The following is a 21,972-nucleotide window of genomic DNA, read 5'->3' on the forward strand; positions in this document are numbered from 1 at the left end:
ACAGAGTTAAGTTTGGGGAGATGAAAAGGTTCTGAATATAAATGGTGGAGACGGCTGCATAAAAATGCGACTGTAGTTAATGCTACTGCACTATACACCTAAAAATGACTAAAACGGTAAATTTTGTTATGTATACTTTACAATAAAAAAGTGACAAGAGAAAAGAAAAAAACCTAACAGTCCTAAAAAAAGTAAAAGAAAATCCACTAGGAAAAAAAGAATAGAATGTTATTTTTTTTTATAGGCACAGAAATTTGTCATTTTTATTGTGGCAGACTGTTGTGGAGTTTGTTTTTTTTTTTAGTTAATAATCATAAACAATAAAGGGGTCTTGGAAATTAAATAACAAAAATGAAAAACTCAATAGAAAAAAAGAGCTAATATCCCTAATATAAGGAACTCTTAGACTGAAGAATAAAGAACAAAAAAGCCTAATGGAAAAATGGAAGAAAAGACATGAGAAGACAATTCACAAAAAGATTTTTAAATAACCCTTATTCATAAGAAAAGATGTTTGAGCCCTAAACAGTGTGGCTCAGTTGGTTGGGCATCATTCCACAAAGTTACAGGTCACCAGTTTGATTCCTGATCAGGGAACATGGCTAGGTTGTGGGTTTGGTATCTAGGTGGGGCGCATGTGAGAGACAACCAACTGATGTCTCTCTCACACATCAGTGTTTCTCTTCCTCTCTTTCTCTCTCCTGTCCACTCTATAAATAAATAAATAAATAATTTTGAAAGAAAAGATGTTTGAGAATTCCAAGATGGCTGCAGAGTAGGTGGAAGCAACACCTACCTATTCTTGGCCCCATATCTGATTTACAGCTAAATTACAGAGCAATTGACCTGAATAACCAACAGAACCCTAGCTGAATGGCAATGTAATAACCAAGGTCTTACAGAAAAAGCCATATAGAAACTAGTAAGAGAGGTGTAGACATGGAAAGGGACAGTTCTGCAGTAAGATGCAGTAGAGGCTGAGATGCAGGAGGGATACTGTGGCTGCGAAACTTCCCCCACCCTGGGAGCACAGGATCTCACCCTCACGCAGGAATCCCCAAATCAAAGCAACAGAGATGGGTAGGGAGCCTGAATAGTATCTGATAGTAAAGATCAGTGGGGATTTGGTCTCCCTGGGAGACCCAAACCACACCCTCACAGCAAAGAGCACTACTACTGTTACAGCACTAGCCTGGAATGCACAATCCAGATTCCAAGTGCTGGCAAGGCCACACTGTTGTCCTCAGCTCTGGTGGAAGGGTTTGCAGGCTACACCCAGCAGTGACTTTAAGGTACTTCTTTGTTCTGGGGAGACTTCTGTCAGAGACCCAGATGGTAACTGAACCATGTGGCTTTGGAAAGAGGGCCAGTCTCTACCACCTGTCAGATCACTTGCCCCCTCTTCCTGCTGAGTGCAGCCACACAGGAACTTTCAGGCCAGTCCTGAGGAATTTGGCTGCAGTGGTGCAGGGGGACCAGAGAGCCGCACAGGGCTGGGATTTTTGGACAGAGTCTCTCAGGAAAGCTTTGGTCTGGGAACCAGCTGGAAGAGTGCTGAGTTGTGTGGTTACATTGCGGGGAGGCAAATTCAGTTTCCCCTGCCAGTTTAACCCAAACTACCCTGGGAAGGGAAAGGGTAGCTTTCACTCGCCATCCCCTCCATGCTACAGGCTTGCAGGCACAACCCCTAACAGGACACTGTTTCAATTAGCCCTGCCAAATACACTGGCTGCAGTTCTACAGTGGGTAAGGGAGAGTGGCCCAGAGCTAGGGCATTCAAAGTGTGAGACCCTTGTAGACCTCTATCTGGAACTAGGATGAACTGCTTAGGCCCCTCATGCTGGCTGGGCCAGCATCATCCACAACAGGAGACACTTTTAATCTATCCCCCCCAAATCTCAGGCAACTGAGATTGCTCCTGTAGAGGGAAAAAGTATCTGCAACCAGCCTGAACCTGCAGTGAACCCCTCCAGGGGAAACTAGAGTTGGAGATTCGGGCAGATATTGAGTAATTTGGCTTTGAAGCAAGATCCACTTTCCCCACACTTGAGTACCTGATTGCATGATCACCAAGTAAGAGCCACACTAGCCCTGTCCATCCAACCCTGGTTCCTCCACTCTAGTGAGTTCCCAATGTGTGGAAAACACTGTGGATTGAAACTAAACTGGGCTCATCATACAGTCTTTCTCTGGAAGCTCTGGAAGAAGACCAGGCAACCTCAGGTGGAGGCGGGCCTAAGGGAGCCTCAGTTATTTTAATAGTTCTGCCCCCAGCCCTAAGCTGGAGGAAGCTGACTCCTTTACACAGATTGGCCCCTCCAGTAGATACAGATACAAACAATGAACAGTGTGGTAGCTCCAGACAAGTAGCTCAAGGCCATTTATACACCATGTCTGACAGTAACTTGTAATTAAACCTAACCCAAGTGGACCCAGAATCAACACAAGTGGAGGGCTTCAGACTACACCAGACCTTGACCCCACTAGCCACTCAACCAATGTACCCAAAGGGGAATTCCAGCAGGTACCAGACACTGCTGGGAACAACTCCACCTCAGAGGGCGGCCCCCACAAAGCCTCAGACACAGTGGCTGAGATTTACCCCTATAGTCAACCAGCTTGAAGGGTTAACTCCACACATGAAAGGGCCAACAGCATTCAAGACTCAACTACAACAGGATGTGCACGTAACCCACAAGAAACAGAGTTCAGATAATGTAGATGATTTGTGCCACAGAACCCAGCAAGACACCTTCACCATAAAATCATCGTAACAAGTTTGGAAGTCATAGCAGATCTACCTAATACACAGAAAAAATGGTGAGACAAAGAAATATGTCCCAAATAAAGGAACAAGAGAAATCCCCCAAAAAAGAATTAGATGAAATGGAAGCAACCAAAATACCAGATGCAGAGTTTAAAACAACGGCTATAAAGATGCTCAAGGGCCTTAGGAGAAGAATGAATAATCTCAGTTATTCAAAGAAAATAGTAAACATTATTTAATAGTAAAACAATAGTAAATAGTAAAACAAAGAGATAATAAACATTAAAAAGGATATGCAAACCTTAAAAAAGAACCAGTCAGAAATGAAGAATAGAATTCCGGCAAAGATGTAGGCATAGGTGGAAACACTGTGCCTCCTTATACAACCAAAATTAAGGACAACAAAGATTTAGAAACAAAAACACAACCAGCCCTGGCTGGTGTAGCTCAGTGGATTGAGTGCAGGCCTGAGAACCAAAGGATCATGGTTCCATCCCCAGTCAGGGCACATGCCTGGGTTGCAGGCCAATTCCCAGCAGGGGACTCATGAGAGGCCACCATACACTGATATTTCTCTCCCTCTCTCCTTCCCTTCCCCTCTAAAGATAAATAAATAAAATATTTTAAAAAGCCCACACAACCACAACAGACAGAAAATTGAACTGTACGGAAGTCCAACAACCATTTAACCAGACTGGTAAGAGGGGCGGAGAGGGATTGCAGCAGAAAAAGGCAGTGGCAGCCAGACCCACCAGGAGTGCAGGCAACACAGGGCTGACCACAGTCACACATTCGCATGCAGATAAACTAGGCAAAAATGAGCAGCAAGACAGACTGCACAACTCAGGACCCCAGCTATGGGAAATAAAGCCTAAAAGCACCAATTGAAAAGGTGCTGGCTTGTGGGAAGCGGCAGAGGGGACTGAAATCCAAGGAGAGCACAGAACAAGGGGCATTACTCCCTCTCTGACCCCGCCCCTAGGTGGGCTGCCCTGCCCTGGTGAACACCTAAGGCTCCAACACTCATACATAACAGACGTGACCTTACCAAAAATGACTCAATCAGAGTAACAAATCAAAGCCCCAAAGCCAATACTTTTAAGCGACCAAGAGATAGCCAACCTATCTGATGCACGGGTTCAACACACTGGCCATTGGGATGCTCACAGAACTGGTTGATTTTGGTCTCAAATTACATGAAAAAATAAAGGCTACACTAAGTGAAATGAAGGGAAATGCACAAGGATCCAATAGCGATGGAAAGAAAACTGGGACTCAAATCAATGGAGTGGACCAGAAGGAAGAAAGAAACAAACAGAAAAGAATGAAGAAACATGAATTCAAAAAAATAAGGAGAGGCTTAGGAACCTCCAGGACATCTTTAAACATTCCAACATCTGAACTATAGGGGTACCAGAAGGGGAAGAGGAACAGCCACGAGTGGAAAACTTATTTGAACAAATAATAAAGGAGAACTTCCCCAATATGGCAAACGAAATAGACTTCCAGGAAGTCCAGGAAGCTCAGAGAGTCCTAAAGAAGGTGGACCCACTTCCACCAAGATGGAGGTTTAAGGTGGATGTGCCTTGCCTCCTCTCATAACCAAGTTTAAGGACAACTAAATATTAGCATCAGAAAACACAACCAGAACACGGAAAACTGAACTTTTCGGAAGTCCGCAAACAACAAATTCTTCGGCCCGACCGGTAAGGGGCGAAACCGGCGGCGGGTGAGGAGTTACAAAGGAGAACTCGATCGACCCGGGCGCGGCGCGGAATCCAGACTCGCGAATCCAGTCGCACGGGTTCCAAACCCAGGATTGGACCTAGTGAGCAGCCCACCGGGTGAGCGACTACGGAGGAGTCAGTGGGGAGGCGGTGGCAGCCAGTTGACTGTGGGTGCCCGGTTACGCGCGGGTGAGGGAGTGAGCGGTGGGACCGGCTGCGGCGGCGGCGGCGGCAGCGCCATTTTCCCCGCTCTGACCACGCCCCCACATACAGCGTCACAACCCAGCGACCTGGGACTCCAAGGCGCCGCTTCTCTCACTTAAAGGGCCAGAACAGACCAAAAATGTCACAGGGGGACCTCAAAGTCCCGGAGATAAATCTAAGTGACGAAGAAATAGCAAATCTCTCAGACGCACAGTTTAAAACACTGGTCATCAGCTTCCTCACAGATCTGGTGGACTATAGCCACAAATTAGAGAAACATATGAAGGCTAAACTAAGGGAAATGAATGGAATTCCACAGGAAACCCATAGAGATGAAAAAAAAAACTGGGACTCAACTCAATGGAGTGAACCAGAAGGAAGAAAAAAATGATCAATCAGAAAGGAATGAAGAAATAAGAATTCAGAAAAATGAGGAGAAGCTTAGGAACTTCCAGGACATCTATAAACGCTCCAATATCCAAATTATAGGGGTACCAGAAGGGGGAAAGTCACAACCACCAGTGGAAAAACTATTTGAACAAATAATAAAAGAAAATTTCCCCAATCTGGCAAAGGAAACAGACTTCCAAGAAATCCAAGAAGCCCAGAGAGTACCAAAAAAGTTGGACTCAAGAAGAAACACACCAAGGCATATCATAATTACATTAGCCAAAATTAAAACGAAGGAGAGAATCCTGGAAGCAGCAAGAGCTAAGGGGACAATCACCTACAAAGGAGTCCCCATCAGGCTGTCAGTGGACTTCTCAAAAGAGACCTTACAGGCAAGAAGGGGCTGGAAAGAAATATTCCAAGTCATGAAAACTAAAGACCTACAACCAAGATTGCTCTACCCAGCAAAACTTTCATTTAGAACGGAAGGACAGATAAGGTGCTTCTCAGATAAGACCAAATTCAAGGAGTTCATCATCACCAAGCCCTTATTATATGAAATGTTAAAGGGACTTATCGAAGAAAAAGAAGTTAAAGAAACATGAACAGTGAAAGGACAACAAGCTCACAGTTATTAACAACCACACCTAAAACGAAAGCAAACTAAAAGGACAGCTAGATCAGGAGTGGAAACATAGAAATGAAGATCTCAAGGAGAGTTAGCAACAGGGGAGTGGGAGGAGGAGACGGGGAGAGAAGGTACAGAAAACAAGTAGCATAGACAGTAGATAGAAAATAGATGGGGGGCAAGAATAGTATGGGAAATATAGAACCTAAAGGACTTGAGACACATGGACATAAGCTAAAGGGGGGGGTAATGGGGGGTTGGGGGGCAGGGTGGAGGGGAATGAAGGGGGGAATAGAACAACTGTAACAGCATAAACAATTCAAAATAAATAAATAAATTTATTTAATAAAAAAAAAAAAAGAAGGTGGACCCAAGGAAGCACACACCAAGGTACATCATAATTATATTACCCAAGATTAAAATGAAGGAGAGAATTCTTGAAGCAGCAAGACATTAGGGGACAGTTACCTATAGAGGAGTTCCCATCAGACTGTCAGTGGATTTCTCAAAAGAGACTTTACAGGCAAGAAGGGGCTGGAAAGAAGTATTCCAAGTAATGAAATTCAAATACCTACATCCAAGATTGCTCTATCCAGCAAAGCTTTCATTTAGAATGGAAGGGCAGATAAAGTGTTTCTCGGATAAGGTCAAATTCAAGTAGCTCATCATCACCAAGCCCTTATTTTATAAAATGTTAAAGGGACTTACCTAAGAAAAAGAAGATAAAAAATATGAACAGTGAGTGGACAGCAGACTCACAGTTATTAACAACGACACATAAAACAGGAGCGGAACCACAGAAATGGAGAGCACATGGAAGGTTAGCAACAGGTAAGTGAGAGGAGGAGAGCGGGGGAGAAGGTACAGAGAATAAGTAGCATAGATGGTGGGGGGAAAATAGACGGGGAGGGCAAGAGTAGAGTGGGAAATGCAGAAGCTAAAGAACTTGTGACACATGGACATGAACTAAAGGGGGGAATGGAGGGGAGGGGGTGTGCAGGGTAGAGGGGAATGGGGTGGAGGAAGGGGACAACTGTAATGGCATAATCAATAAAATATACTAAAAATAAATGAAGAATACACTAGAAGGAATCAACAAATGGTTAGATGAAGCAGAAGGATTTAATCAGTGATTTAGAGGACAAGATAACAGTAAGTACCCAAGCAGAGTACCTGAAGGTAAAGAGAATTTCAAAAAATGAGAAAAGTGTAAGGGACCTCTAGGATGACATGAAGTGCAGCAATATCTACATCATAGGTATACCAGGAGGAGAGAAGGGTAAGCAAGGAATAGAGAACCTGTTGACGAAATAATGGCAGAAAACTATCATAACCTGGTGAAGGAAAAAGTCACACAAGGTCAGGAAGCACAGAGAGTCCCAATGAAAGAGACCTACACAGAGACACATGATTAAAATAGCAAAAGTTAAAAACAAAGAGAGAACCTGAAAGGCAGCAAGAAAGACAGTCAGTTACCTACAAGGGAGTTCCCATAAGGCTGTCCACTGGTTTTTCAACAGAAACACATCATGCCAAAAGGGACCCGCATGAAATATTCACAGTGATGAAAAGCAAGAACCTACAACCAACCCTACTCTGTCCAGCAAGGCTACCATTTAAAATTGAAGGTGAAATAAAGAGCTTCCCAGACAAAAACAAAACAAAACAAAATAAAACAAAACAAAACAAAACAAAACTGAAAGAGTTCATCACCACCAAACCAATATTGTGAAAAATGTTAAAGGAACTACTTTAAAAAGAAAAGAGAAGAACACAGATATCTTTAAAAAGGCAATAAATATTTATCAATAACCTTAAAGGTAAATGGATTAAGTCTTCTAATCAAAAGACAGGTAGCTGAGTGGATAAGAAAATATAATCCATATATATGCTGTCAACAAGACACTCACCTCAGAACAAAAGATACACAGACTGAAAGTAAAGGGGTGAAAAAAATATTCCATGAAATAGAAACAAAAAAGAAAGCTGAGGTAACAATACTTCTCTCTGACAAAATGGACTAAAAAAAAAAGGCCATACCAAGAGACACAGAAGGTCACCAGGTAATACTAATGGGATCAATCCAACAAAGCATATAACCTCTATAAACATATATGCAACCCAATATAAGAGCACCTATATACATAAAGAAAATCTTGGTGGACTTTAAGAGAAACATTGACAGCAACACAGTCACACTAGGGAATTTTAATACTCCACTATCAACAATGGATAGATGCTCCAGACAAAAAATCAACAAGACAACAGCAACCTTAAATCACACACTAGATTGGATGGATCCAATAGATATTTACAGAGCATTTTATCCCAAAATAGCAGAATATATATTCTACTCAAGGGTGCATGGAACGTTCTCAAAGATAACCACATGTCAGGACAGAGAATAAGTCTTAACAAATTTAGGAAGAATGAACCATATCAACCATCTTCTCACATCACAATGGCATTAAACTAGAAACTAATTACAATGTTTTTAAAAACTGGAAAATGTTCAAACACATGGAAGCTAAATAGCATGTTATTAAACAATGAATGGGTTAACAATGAGATAAAGGAAGAAATTAAAAACTCATGAAAACAATGAAAATGAACAAACAACAACCCCAAATCTACAGGACACAGAGAAAGCAGTCCTGAGAGGAAAGTTCATAGCATTATAGGCCTACCTCAAGAAGCAAGAAAAAAATATCAAAAACACAATCTAACCCTACACCTAAAAGAATTTCTTAGAAAAACAACAAACAAAGCCCCAAGTAAAAAGGAAGGAAATAAACAACACAGAGACCAAACATAAATAAATTTTAAAAACCACACCACAGCCCTGGCTGGTGTAGCTCAGTGGACTGAGCGCGGGCCTGAGAACCACACGATCGCGGTTCGATTCCCAGTCAGGGCACATGCCTGGGTTGCAGGCCGGTTCCCTGCAGGCCAGTTCCCAGCAGGGGACGCACAAAAGGCAACCATACATTGATGTTTCTCTCCCTCTCTCCTCCCCCCCCTTCCCCTCTAAAGATAAATAAATAATAAAATATTTTTAAAAAAAACCACACCACACACACACAATACAAAAGATCGATGAAATCAAGAGCTGGTTCTTTGAAAGGATAGATAAACCTTTAACCAGTCTAATCAAGACAAAAAGAGAGAGGACCAAAATAAATAAAAAGCCAAAAATGAAAGAGGAGAATGGCATCATTGGACAACCTGGGCAAAATGGATAAATTCCAAGAAACATACAACCTTCCAAAATTGAATCAAGAAGAATTAGTAAACCTGAATAGATCAATTACAAATGAAAATGAAGCAGTAATTAAAAAAAAAAATTTCCCAGCAAACAGAAGTCCTAAATCAGATGGCTTCACAGGCAAACTTTACCAATAATTCAAATACCTATCCTTCTCAAACTGAACTGGATTTGAAAATTTAAGAGAAGGGAAAACTTCCAAGTTCATTTTATAATTACCCTAGTTCCAAAACCAGATTTTAGCTCCAAAGCACTACAAAGAAAGAAAATTAGAGGCCAATATCCAATGAACATAGATGCTAAAATCCTCAACAAAATATTAGCAAATGGGATCCACTAATTCATTAAAAAGTATACCACGATCAAGTGGTATTGTTGTGGGGATGCAAGCTTGGTACAATATTTGCAAATCAATAAATGCAATACATCACATAATCAAAATGAAAGATAAAAATCACATGATCATATCAACAGATGCAGAAAGAACATTTGATAAAATCCAGCACCCATTTATGATAAAAACTTTCAGCAAAGTGGGAGTAAAGAGATCATACCTCAACATAATAAAGGCCATATATGAAAAATCCACAGCCAGCATCAATGGGCAAAAACTACAAGAAAGGACAAGACAGGGATGTCTGCTTTTACTAGTCTTATTCAACATGGTACTGAAAGTCCTATCCACAGCAATCAGACAAGAAATAAAAGGTATCCAATTGGAAAGGAGGAAGTAAAACTGTGATTATTCACAGATGACATGATACTGTACATAGAAAACCCTAAAGAATCCACAGAAAAATAGGTCTAATATATGAATTCAGCATAGTAGCAGAATACAAAATATTCAAAAATCAGTGGCATTTTTACACACCCACAATAAACTATCACAATGAGAAACTAAGAAAGCAATTTCATTTAGTATAGCAAAAACAACAACAACAAAAAAGGTACCTGGCCCTGGCTGGTGTAGCTCAGTGGATTGAGCACAGGCCTTCGAACCAGAGGATTGCGGTTCAATTCCCAGTCAGGGCACATGCCTGGGTTGCAGGCCAGTTCCCTGCAGGCCAGTTCCCAGCAGGGGGCGCACGAAAGGCAACTATACATTGATGTTTCTCTCCCTCTCTCCTTCCCCTCTGAAGATAAATAACATAAGATAAGGTGCCTGGAAAAAAATAAATTACGTCCTTAACCAAGGACGTAAAAGATCTGTACTCAGGAAACTATAGGACTCTGAAGAAAGAAACTGAGGAAGATACAAATAAGTGGAAGCGCATACCACGTTCATGGATTAGAAGAATTAACATCATTAAAATGTCCAAACTACCCAAAGCAATCTCTAGATTCAATGCAATTCCTACTAAAATACCATGGCAAATTTCACAGATCTAGCACAAATGTTCCAATAGTTATATAGAACCAAAAAGGACCCCAAGTAGTCCCACCAATATGGAGAAAGAATAAAATTGAAGGCATCATACTATCTGATAACAAAATATACGACAAGACTACTGTAATCAAAACAGCCTGGTACTGGCATAAAAGAACAGGCATATAAATCAACAGAACCAAACAGAGAACCCACACCTTCTGTGAAAATTAGTATTTGATAAAGGAGGCAAGAGCACACAATGGAGTAAAGACAGTCTTTTCAATAAACGGTATTGGGAAAACTGGACAGACACAAGCAGAAAAATGAAACTAGACAACCAACTTACACCACACACAAGAATAAACTCAAAATGTATAAAATGCTTAAATATGTCACAAAACCATAAAAATCCTAGAAGAAAACATATAGTAAAATCTCAGACATTTAATTATAGCAATATTTTGATGATATATCTCCTAGAGCAAGGGAAACAAAAGAAAAAATAAACAAGACTACATCAAACAAAAAAGCTGCACAGCAAAAGCAATCACCAACAAAATGAAAAGGGAACCCACTGTACAGGAGAACATATTTGCCAATGATACATCTGATAAGATGTTAATTTCCAAAATACTGAATTGGCTAAAATGTCCATTTAGTTTTTGCCATAAAATAAAAAGACACATTATTCATTTTCACCAATAACTTTACTGACTTGGATATTTTTAGAATGTTGACTATCTCCTGTGGTATAACACTGATGTTCTCAATTAATATCTTGATTTGACCATTATCAACTTCAACGGGTCTACCCGACCATGGGGCATCATCCAGCCTGAACCCCGTAGCACAAAATTTTGCAAACCACTTTTGACACATTCTATCAGCCACAGCACCTTCTCTATACAATGCACAAGTCTTTTTTTGCATTTCAGTTGGGTTTTTCCTTTCTTAAAATAACAAAGCATAATATGCTGAAGATGTTGCCTAGTTTCTTCCATCTTCAATATTAAAATGGCTACACAAAATTTCACCAGTTTTGGTAAGTTCTTTTTTAAATGCACATTGATATGACAATACTATCTAACTATCCAGCTATCACGAGACAATCTAACAAAATTGTTCTGAATGAAATTAAAGACAACTAAGTGCTACCAGAGTCATCTTATACAAAAAAACAGATGAGCTTTTTGGCCAGCCCAGTAATAACTATGTACAATGCCAGGTAGATAGATACGTGAAATATTGGGGGGAACCACTTTGTAAAATACGTGATTCTCCAGCCACTATGCTGTACACCTGAACTACAAAATAATACTGAATGCAAACTGTAATTTTAAAAAAAATAAAAAATTTAAAAAGGCAGTACATAAATGCCATGCTCAACTATTCCCGTGACCACAGCAAAATTACAGAACAATCATCACTGAGAACTTCCTGAAGTTGAACCGAACGGCAGTCCTACTAAGGATATACAAAAGCAGCCACATGGGGACATGTAGAAGGGGGAGAAACCCAGAACAGGCAGGTCCCACATGCACATGGAACAGTTAAAAATCAGGAGGGATGCCCTGGCTGGTGTGGCTCAGTGGGCTGAGTGCCAGACTGTGAACTAAAGAATCATGGCGTCAATTCCTGGGCAGGGTGCATGCCTGGATTGTGGGCCAGGTCCCTGGTTAGGGGTGTGCAAGAAGCTCACACACCAATGTCTCTCTCTCTTCTTCCCTTCCCACCACATCTAAAAAAATAATAAAGTCTTTTAAAAAAATCACAAGGGATTAAAAACCAAATAAAAAAATCAGGACTGCCCTGGTGTAGGAAACTGTTCTGCATGACGCAGGCCCAGCTCCCACTTGGAAAGGCCAGTGGAAAGCAAGGTCCCGCACACAGGACCCACGCCCACAGACAGTCTCTCCTGTGGGGAATCAGGCCTGCACTGTACCTAGGCTGCTTTGAGACTTGCTTTTGCTAAAACTCCCTCCCCCTGAATTGACGGAGCAAACATTTACTGAGTATCTTTAAAGTAACTTCCTAAAATCTACGCTAAACCTTCCAAGAACGAGTGTAGCCAGTTCAAACACTTTTCCCTTTGCATCTGCAAATATCCTTCTTCTGTAATGTAATTAGCAACACCCTCTCCTTTGTTTTCTGTCAAAGGTAACCACCTAAAGTGAACCTGTGCATAGTAAGTGAGGACCAGCCTTAATGCAATGTGCCCAGAAAAACAATAAAAGCCTGTCAAGGCAAGGGTCGGCACACTCTCCTCTTGGGAGAGTGGCCATGCTGTCCCTTTTCCTCCACAGGACTCAGTAGTCCATGTGAATTTGTCTTGTCTTAGCCACAACGTCGTGGACCCCATAAGCTGGCCCAGTATCTTGGTTGATTGGAGTGTCATCCTGATGTGCTGGGGTTGTGGGTTCAATCCCTGGTCAGGGCACATATGGAAGTTAACCAATGAGTGTGTGAATAAGTGGAACAAATTATTTTTTTTCTCTTCTTCTCTCTCTAAAATCAATCAATCAATCAATCAATCAATAAATCAGGAGGGATATCATCATTGCAGAGGTCTACCCTGAGGAGCAAGGGATCCCACATCAGGCTTCCCAACCCAGGGTTCCAGGGCCGGAAAGAAAAGTCCCCATAACTTATGGCAGTGAAAACCAGTGGAGATTGGGGCCAGGCGAGACAGAGGGCTTCTGAAGTCCCAAGCATTCCCCTTAAAGGGCCTGCACACAGACTTACTCACTGAAGGACTCACTCACTCTGAGCTTCATGTTAAATGGAAATGAAAAAAAAAGTATAAAGCAATAATTATACTAGACAAAATAAACTTTAAAACAAAGGTTATAATAGGCGACAAAGAAGGTCCCAGCAATTCCACTTCTGATATGTATCCAAAAAAACCCAAAACACTAATTCAAAAAGACATATGCATACATATGTTCATTAGCTTACAATATTACTTACAATAGCTAAGATAGCAAGCAACCTAAGTGTCCATCAATAGGTGAATAGATAAAGAATTGGTGGTACATATACAATGAAATATTACTCAGCCATAAAAAATAAAATCTTGCCACTTACGACAATACAGATATATCTAGAATGCTAAGTGAAACAAGTCAGAGAAAAACAAATACAGTATGATTTCACTTTTATGTAGAATCTTAAAAGCAAAATGAACAAACAAAACAGAAACAAACTCACACATAGAAAGAACATTATGATGGTTGCCAGACGGGAGGGATACTAAGGAAACGAGTGAAAAGGAGAACAGGATTAAGACGTACAAACTGGCCCTGCCCAGTGTGGCTCAGTGGATTGAGTGCCAGCTGTGAACCAAAAGGTCTCTGGTTTGATTCTAAGTCAGGATACATGCCTGGGTTGCAGGCCAGGTCCGCAGCTGGGGACATGTGAGAGGCGACCACACATTGATGCTTCTCTCCCTCTTTCTCTTTCCCTTCCCCTCTAAAAATATATTTTAAAAATCTTTTTTAAAAAGTACAAATTGGTAGTTAGAAAATTGCCATAGGGTTTTTTAGTATAGCATAGCAAATATAATCAATAATATTATAATAACTATGTATGGTATCAGATGGTTACTAGATTTATCAGGGTGATCACTTTGTGAGTTGCATGTCTAATCACTGTGTTGTACACCTAAATCTATGTATGTCAACTGTAATTGTAAAATAAAAATTGAAAAAAGTAAAAAAGAAAACACTGAAAACTAATATTCATAGTTGAAGAACATGGACTAAAATTGGCCAAGTGAAAAAGCATATGGGACAAAGTACAGAAGTAATAAATGCAGAGCTTCTGTTTTTTTTTCCTCCCCTTGGAGCCAGGACAGCTTTACACCCCCAGCATCAGTGTATGACGATATGCACAGAGCACTGCCAGCCAGGAAAATTCACAAGAACCTTAATATCCAGAGTTGTTATTGGGATTTATAGGCATAATTGACTGCCCATAAGACTGAGCTCAGTGTTCAGCCCACTGGAAATCCACAGATACTAAAGTCAATCAGTAAATCACACTAGCCTTTCTGACATGGTCAACCCCATCCTGAATCATACTGTTGGACTATCAGTGACCCAAGGCCCTGAAGCAAATACTCTCTAATCAGGCACAGCAGAAGGCAAGGAAAGGAAGCTTTCTTTTTGGACAAAGTTAAATTCCTTACTATATAATCATAAAAGAAAAAAGAAAATACACATGGATCTTCTCTTTTGTGCCCCCTCCAAAGACAAACTGAAATAAAAATCAAGTCACGGGAAGAATAAACCAGAAACTAATGAGAACAGTTACTATATGGCACGAGGTGAAAGAAGGAGGACTAAAAAAATGGTGGAAGGAATGAGAGGGAGTGGCACTTCTCTGAGTGTGCCTTTTTGTCGAGGTCTGACCTTTAGAACCGCCTTAATGCCTCAGATACTGTAAAAGTAAATAATTAAAATCAACCAGAATGCAGAAAGAATCTAAAATGAATTACAGGAAATAAAAAATTAAACTAAATGTATTACAAATAAATACCATAACCACACTAAAAGTAGACCATAAAAGAATTAGCTAAAGTAACTTTGGAGACCCTACCTGGGTAGCTCAGTTGGTTAAGCACTGTCCTGATACCCCATAGTTGAGGGTTCAATCCCCAGTCAGGGACACACAAGAATCAGCCAATGAATGCATAAATAAGAAACAACAAATCAGTGTTTCTTTCTCTAAAACTAATAAATTAAAAACAAGTCCAAAAAGAGAGAATTGGAGATTTACACATTTATGGTACCTACTGATGATACTTTTTTCACATTCAGCCATCAGATATAAAATGGACTAAGCACCCCATTTTGGTCTCAAGTCCTTACAAACCGAAGACTGCCTCAAGTACCACTGAAAAGCAGACTTCGAAATTCCACTTTTCACCGGGTCTTCAATTCTCACAAGACAGTCCCTGCCTTTGTTTCTACGTTAAATCTGTGATAACAGTTCAGACGAAAATTGTGACCCTCGGGGACCCTAGGAACCTGGCTGGGGTAGCTCAGTGGATTGAGTACGGCCTGCAAACCAACCGGATGCCAGCTGGATTTCTAGTCAGGGCACATGCCTGGGGTGCAGCCAGATCCCCAATAGGGGGCAGTAAGAGGCCACCACACATTGATGCTTCTTTCCCCCATTCCTTTCCTTCCCCTTTCTCTAGAAATAAACAAACAAAATCTTTTTAAAAATAAAATAAAAAATAAAATTGTGACCCTAGGTTCATTATTTATTTTTTCTTCTTAAATGCCTCTACTTAAAAAGTTCACTCTATCGGAATCTGAAATGCAACAATTTTTAAAAGTTTAGAATTAAGATACTTCAAACTGACAAAAATAAAAAATAAAAATTCAGCAACTTGTTTTTCATCCGAGTCTGAATTCACAGACTACCTATCTGTTCAGATAGCTTTTATAATTTAAGATTTTATTTATTTATTTATTTGTTTGTTTGTTTGTTTTTAGAGAGGGGGGGAAGGGAGGAAGAAAAATATCGATCAGTTGCCTCTCACACAAGACCTGAGTAGGGATAAAGTGCACGCAACCCAGGCATGTGCTGCCCCACAAATCAAGCCTCCAACCGTTCGCTTTGGAGGACAACACTCAACCAACTGAGCCACACCAGTCAGGGCAACGTGGCTTTTTAAATCAGTGAATTTAGAATGCCCTTTGCCATCTGGTTGTAGGAAATTAACATGCTATAAACTGGGTCATTTTTATAAAGAAAATAATTCAGCATATACCTTTAGAGGACTTGTGATGTACGGTCCATTTCTGACTTTACTACTAACATAGAATTACATACAAAGATTTACCCAAGTAATGAGAAGGTTATCAAAGAATGATATGAGGGCTGAATACATTTCTCTGAAAGAGACGTTCACTCTATGTGTCTATGTGTGTGCTGATGGCCTATTACCTTAATAATTCTTAAAACATTAACACCCCCCCAAAAAAGTCATGACATTTTCACTATAATGAGTAAGAAAAATACAAAAGGCACTATTACCACCTCATCAGCTAATGCTTTCTAGCCATCTACCAAATTCTTTAAATCAGTGGCACAGTACAACTTAACCAAAAAGAGAAAAATCAACTAAAAATTTAAAGACAAGCTTCAAGCAAATACTGAAAACCTTTAGTTAAATCAGGTGTTTATATGGCAATATAGAACTCAGTTCCCAAACTAGTTAGTGATACAAAGTTAAGTGGTCACATACACCAATGGAGGGGGAAAGCCTGTGTGTAGTGCACTAGGCTTACAATAAGCCAATACAAAAGGAAGATATTCTTAAGTTGTATTTTTCCACGATTTATGAAGGCTTGGCACAAAAGCTTACTAAAAAAAGTGATTTATAAAGTGATATTTAATCTTTACATTATTCTACCAACAAATAACTCTAAGCAACATTTAGTGAGAAATTTCAATATAAATTTTACTTCATCAAAAAATATTAGGGAGTCTAAATGCACACAAAGATATACAAACAACTATACATTCCACCCTCACTGGAGTGGCTCAGTGAATTAATACAGACTGTGAGCAAAAGGTTGCTGGTTCAATTCCTAGTCAGGGCACATGCCTGGGTTGCGGGCCAGGTTCCCCAGCTGAGGGCGTGCAAGAGACAACCAACTGATGTACCTCTCACACACTGATCTTTCTCTTTCTTTCTCACTCTCTCTCTTCCTCCTTCCCTTCCATTCTAAGAAGTAAATAAATAAAATCTTTTAAAAAATTACACATACTAACTTAACTTTGTTTTTTTTTTTCTTTTATTGATTTTAAAGAGAAGGGAAGGGAGGGAGAAAAAGTAAGAGTAACGATGATGTGAGAAACACTGACCAGCTGCCTCCTGCACATGCGCCAACTAGGGACCTAACCTGCAAACCAGGCATGTGTCCTGAGTGGGAATTGAACCCACGACCTTACAGTTTGCAGGACACCCAACCAACTAAGCCACACTGCCCAGGGCTTAAATAACTTGTTTTTAACCTCTGGGCTCAAAGCACCACAAAACCTGAAATAGTACTACTGATTAAAGTAAGATCATTTGTTAAGGAAAGTTAAAAAGAAGAAAATTAAGGACTTCCAGCCAGGAGGGAAACAGATGCCTCCTCACACAACCAAAAAAAAGTCAACAACAAATTTAAAAACAAAAAACAACCAGAACTGACAGAAAAATTGAACTGTATGGAATTCTGACAACCAAGGAGTTAAAGAAGAAACACTCATCCAGACTGGCAGGAGGGGAGGTGACAGGCAGGTGTGGGCAGAGAGGACTCCTGGCAAGACTTCACCAGGCAGAGCAGGTAAACCAAGAGAAACAACTTGGGAACGAGACAGACCTCACAACCCAGAGTTCCAGTGAGGGGAAATAAAGCCTCAAAACCTCTGACTGAAAAAGTCTGTGGGGATTGAGGCAGCGGGAGAAACTCCCAACCTCACAGGAGAGTTCCTTGGAAAGACCCACAGGGTCCTAGAATGCGCACAAATACACCTACCTGGGAATCAGCACCAGAAGGGTCCAATTTGCTTGTGGGAAGAAGTGACTGAAAGTTGACAGAAAGCTCAGCAGGCCACACTGTTCCCTCTCCAACCCTTCCCCTACCCCTCCCCACATACTGAGCCACAATACAGCCAAGTGGGCTGCCCCACTCTGGTGAATACCTAAGGCTCTGCCTCTTACTATGTAACAGGTGCTCTGACACTAAAAGGAAAAAAAAAAAAGGCCCAAATGAAAGAACAGATCAAACCTCCAGAAAAAAATACAACTCAGCAATGAAGAGATAGCCAACTTATCAGATGCAGACTTCAAAACACTGGTAATCAGGATGCTCATAGATTTTGTCAAGTATGGTCACAAAATAAAGGAAAAAGTGAAAGCTATGCAAGGTGAAATAAAGGAAACCAACAGTTAAGAAAAAGAAAATAGGACTCAGATCAACAGTTTGCATCAGAAAGAATAAATATTCAACTAGAATAGAATGAAGAAATAAGAATTCAAAAAAATGAGGAGAGGCTTAGGCACCTGTGGGACAACTTTAAACATTCAAACATCCAATTCATTGGGGTGCCAGAAAGAGAAGAGGAAGAGCAAGATACTGAAAACTTATCTGAACAAATAATGGAGAACTTCTCCAAGCTGGCAAAAGAAATAGACTTCCAGGAAGTCCAGTAAGCTCAGAGGGTCCTAAAGAAGTTGGACCCAAGGAAGCACACACCAGTGCACATCATAATTAAGTTATGCAAGATTAAAGATAAGAAGAGAATTTTAAAAGTAGCAAGAAAAAAGGAGAGTTATCTACAAAGGAGTCCCCATAAGACTCAACAGATTTCTCAAAGGGAACCTTGCAGGCAAGAAGGGGCTAGAAAGAAGTATTCCAAGTCATGAAAGGCAAGGACCTACATCCGAGATTGCTCTATCCAGCAGCTATCATTTAGAATGGAAGGGCAGATAAAGTGCTTTTCAGATAAGGTCAAGTTCAAGGAGTTCATCATCACCAAGCCCTTATTTTATGAAATGTTAATGGGACTTACCTAAGAAAAAGATCAAAAGTATGAACAGTAAAATGACAACAAACAACTATCAACAGCTGAACCTAAAAAAAAAACAAAAACAAAAACAAATAGCAAACAACTAGAACAGGAACAGAATCACAGAAATGGAGATCACATGGAGGGTTATCAGCAGGGAAGCAGAGGAAGGGAATGGGGGAAAAGGTACAGGGAATAAGTACCATAAATGGTAGGTACAAAACAGATGGTGTGGGCGGGGCAGTAAGAATAGTATGGGAAATGTAGAAGCCAAAGAACTTATATGTACAACCCATGGACATGAACTAAGGTGGGGGGATTGCTGGTGGAAGAGGAGGTGCAGGGCGGAGAGGAATAAAGGGGAGAGAAATATGGGACAACTGTAAGAGCATAATCAATAAAATATATTTTAAAAAATTAAGAAGGCAACAAATTACTTGGGCATGACAATGATCTTTGAGTATGTTTATTAAAAAAAAATGTGAACCCTGATCTACATCTGTTTGCATATCATGAGTCACCTGAGAAGCTTTTTAAAATCGCCAGGTCCCTCTTCACATTCTCTGAGGTAGCATCCAGGCATCTGGGGTTGGCTTAAATTCGCCAACTGCTTCTGATGCTGAGCCAGATTTTGGAACTATTGCACCAATGACCCTTAAGGTTCCTTTCGTATCTGACTTAAAAATTTCACACTGACAATTCTGTGTCAAAAGAACTGAATATAATAGCACTTGGTTAACATACTGCACAGCAGCCAATATCACATTTCACCGAGGTAAAGAAGGCATCCTTAAAGTGTCTGAGCAAATATAACAGGGGCCACTCATTCAAAACTGACTCGATCTCTCATCCTTCCTCCCCAAACATTTCTCTAACTTAGGTTCTATTAAATTCCACAGTGGTGAATGTTCTTCTCTAATACAGAGAAAAGCATCTCCTCAGGCTCACTTAGAAGTATAAAGCCACTCAAAAGATTCAAGTTCCAGTATTTATCCTCTGCAAATATTTTTTAAAAAATCCTCGCCCAAGGATATGTTCATTGACTATAGAGAGAAAGGAAAAGAGGGAGGGGAGAGGGGAGAGAGGGAGGAGAGAAGGGAGGGAGAGAGAGAGAAACATCAATTTATTGCCTCCCCTATCTGCTCTCACTGGGGATTGAACCTGCAACCTCTTGTTATACAGACAACGTTGTGACCAACTGAGCCACTGGCCAAGGCCTCTGCACATTTTCAACTAACATGAAATGTTTTGGAGGCAGAGCAAAGGGGTCCTCAGAAATATGTGCAAAGAATTCCAAGTGCGGCAAGGTGTATATGAAACCCCTCCCAGTTTTTCTCCTAAAAAGTTACTTTTAGTAAGGAACAAAAGTAGTTTGGGTCATTCCTCATATACTAATAATGTTCTATCAATAAGCATGAGCCATCTGGGTGGCTAGGTGACTCTGATTTGTTCGTAATGCTGGCCTACCCAAAACAGAAACTTGTGTGGTTACACAAGATCCTAGCATCTTCTTTGGCACCCCTCTCCACACTAAGCTTAGTTATCCTAGGCAAAAGACATAATTAGGAACCTACCATTTAGTGTCCCGGATATTCTTAAACCGAGTATAACTAGATTCCCCAAACATCTCATGATTAATTTAACGTTCTTCATTTCGTTGAATTCTCCTTACTAATTTATAAAGGTATAAAAAAGCTCCACTTTACACGTCGGAGTGATTAGCACGAGATTAAAACCACTACCAAATGGCAGGCTACGATTTCAACTCAGCTATTCAAGCTCTAAGTTGAAAACCCTTTCCACATCCTCTTCCACATCTGTCTTCTCCCAATGGCGTGAGCATACAGTGGCACTGGGGTTACTTCCTACCAAACAGAAAATCAGGTTTCCCACCACGCTAATGTTTAATTGTGCCATACCCGTTCACTAGAACAGGATCCCAGAAGTGCAGGGGAAGAAACGAAAAGGGGGAAGGAAGCAAACTGTCCGAACAAATAAAAATCCTTTACTTGCAAGACGGCAGGGGCTGAAGTTCCCCTAACAACAATTCCCTCAACGCTTTCCCCAGCTTCAGAAGGAGAGGCCGTGGCGGCGCTAGTTTTCTCTACTTCTGCGTCCTACAGCTCTAACTGGAAAGAAAGAGGGGAAGACAGCGGTCCCTAGGGATGAGCTCCCCTTCCCGCCCCAGAAAGGTACACAAGGGGCCCCAGTAGAAATCCGCTGCCTCCAGTGCGGACGTGGGAGGAGGGCAGTGCTAGAGGCCTCCAAGCCCGGGTGCTGAGCTGGCGCGCACTGGAACGGGCATGGCCAGCCAGCCGGATCTATAAGACATTCGGCCGAACTGACAGCCGGGCTCCTGCTTACCTCCGTCCTTCGCTGCCCTCACCTGCCCCACCATAGGCCCAGATACTGCGGCAGCTCGGACTGCGGCCCTGCCTTAGCCAACTCCAGGGAAAAGCCCCGTCAGCGAGAGGTGCCTGGCCTCCTCGGATCGGCCACAGCCGCGGAGCTTTCTTTAGAGCTCGGCTGAATCCGTCGCTCACTTACGTCGTCATCCTTCCGTGCCCTTCCTCCTCCGCCCGGCCAGCGCTGCGTGCCGAGGGGCGGGGCGGGAATTTACGGGATGCCCTGAGCTGGGGGCGTGGCTTGGGCTTCCGCTTCCGGTAGCGTAAGAGCGGGGTCGGGGGCCGTGCCCGCGCCCCCGCACCCCCTTCCGCCCCCATTTCAGGCCTGTGCGCTGCGCTGGAGAGGTTGGTTTCCTTTCACCTGTGTCCCGGTGTGTTGAGCACTCATAGAAACTGTGATCTAGGAATTCCAGAGGCTTTACAAAGCCGCTGTGATACTTAAGACCTCTCTGAAATTTTTACTTTCAAAAGGCTAGGGCCAACCACTACTACTCTGCAGCCTCTCCTCCCTCCACTAATCCCTTTGGCTAAACACCCAAAACCTCGCTCTTGCTCTGGATTCTCTGACCCAGGCTTTTTTTTTCTCCTGTTCTCCAATGGTGACCTTAACCCTGTGGTACCATACCAGATAAGTGGTATTGTATTG

The 21,972-nt window shown here is 41.4% G+C and overlaps 1 protein-coding gene across 9 annotated transcripts in view; it reads right to left on the reverse strand.

Annotated features, from left to right (window-relative positions):
• SENP5 (SUMO specific peptidase 5) overlaps positions 1 to 21,511 on the reverse strand; it is a 77,349-nt gene extending 55,838 nt beyond the window's left edge. For 6 of the 9 annotated variants that reach the window (XM_053672825.1, XM_053672828.1, XM_053672830.1 and 3 more), the window contains exon 1: positions 9,536 to 9,556. In XM_053672825.1, the coding sequence (XP_053528800.1) occupies positions 9,536 to 9,555 (20 nt within the window). In that variant the 5' untranslated portion in view covers position 9,556. The other 3 variants (XM_037147396.2, XM_053672827.1, XM_037147395.2) reach the window with 2 other exon arrangements.
• Positions 21,512 to 21,972: the final 461 nt, after the last annotated feature.

Source organism: Artibeus jamaicensis, unplaced genomic scaffold, assembly GCF_021234435.1.
Source record: "Artibeus jamaicensis isolate MK-2021 breed Jamaican fruit bat unplaced genomic scaffold, CSHL_Jam_final contig_793, whole genome shotgun sequence".
Lineage (NCBI taxonomy): Eukaryota > Metazoa > Chordata > Mammalia > Chiroptera > Phyllostomidae > Artibeus > Artibeus jamaicensis.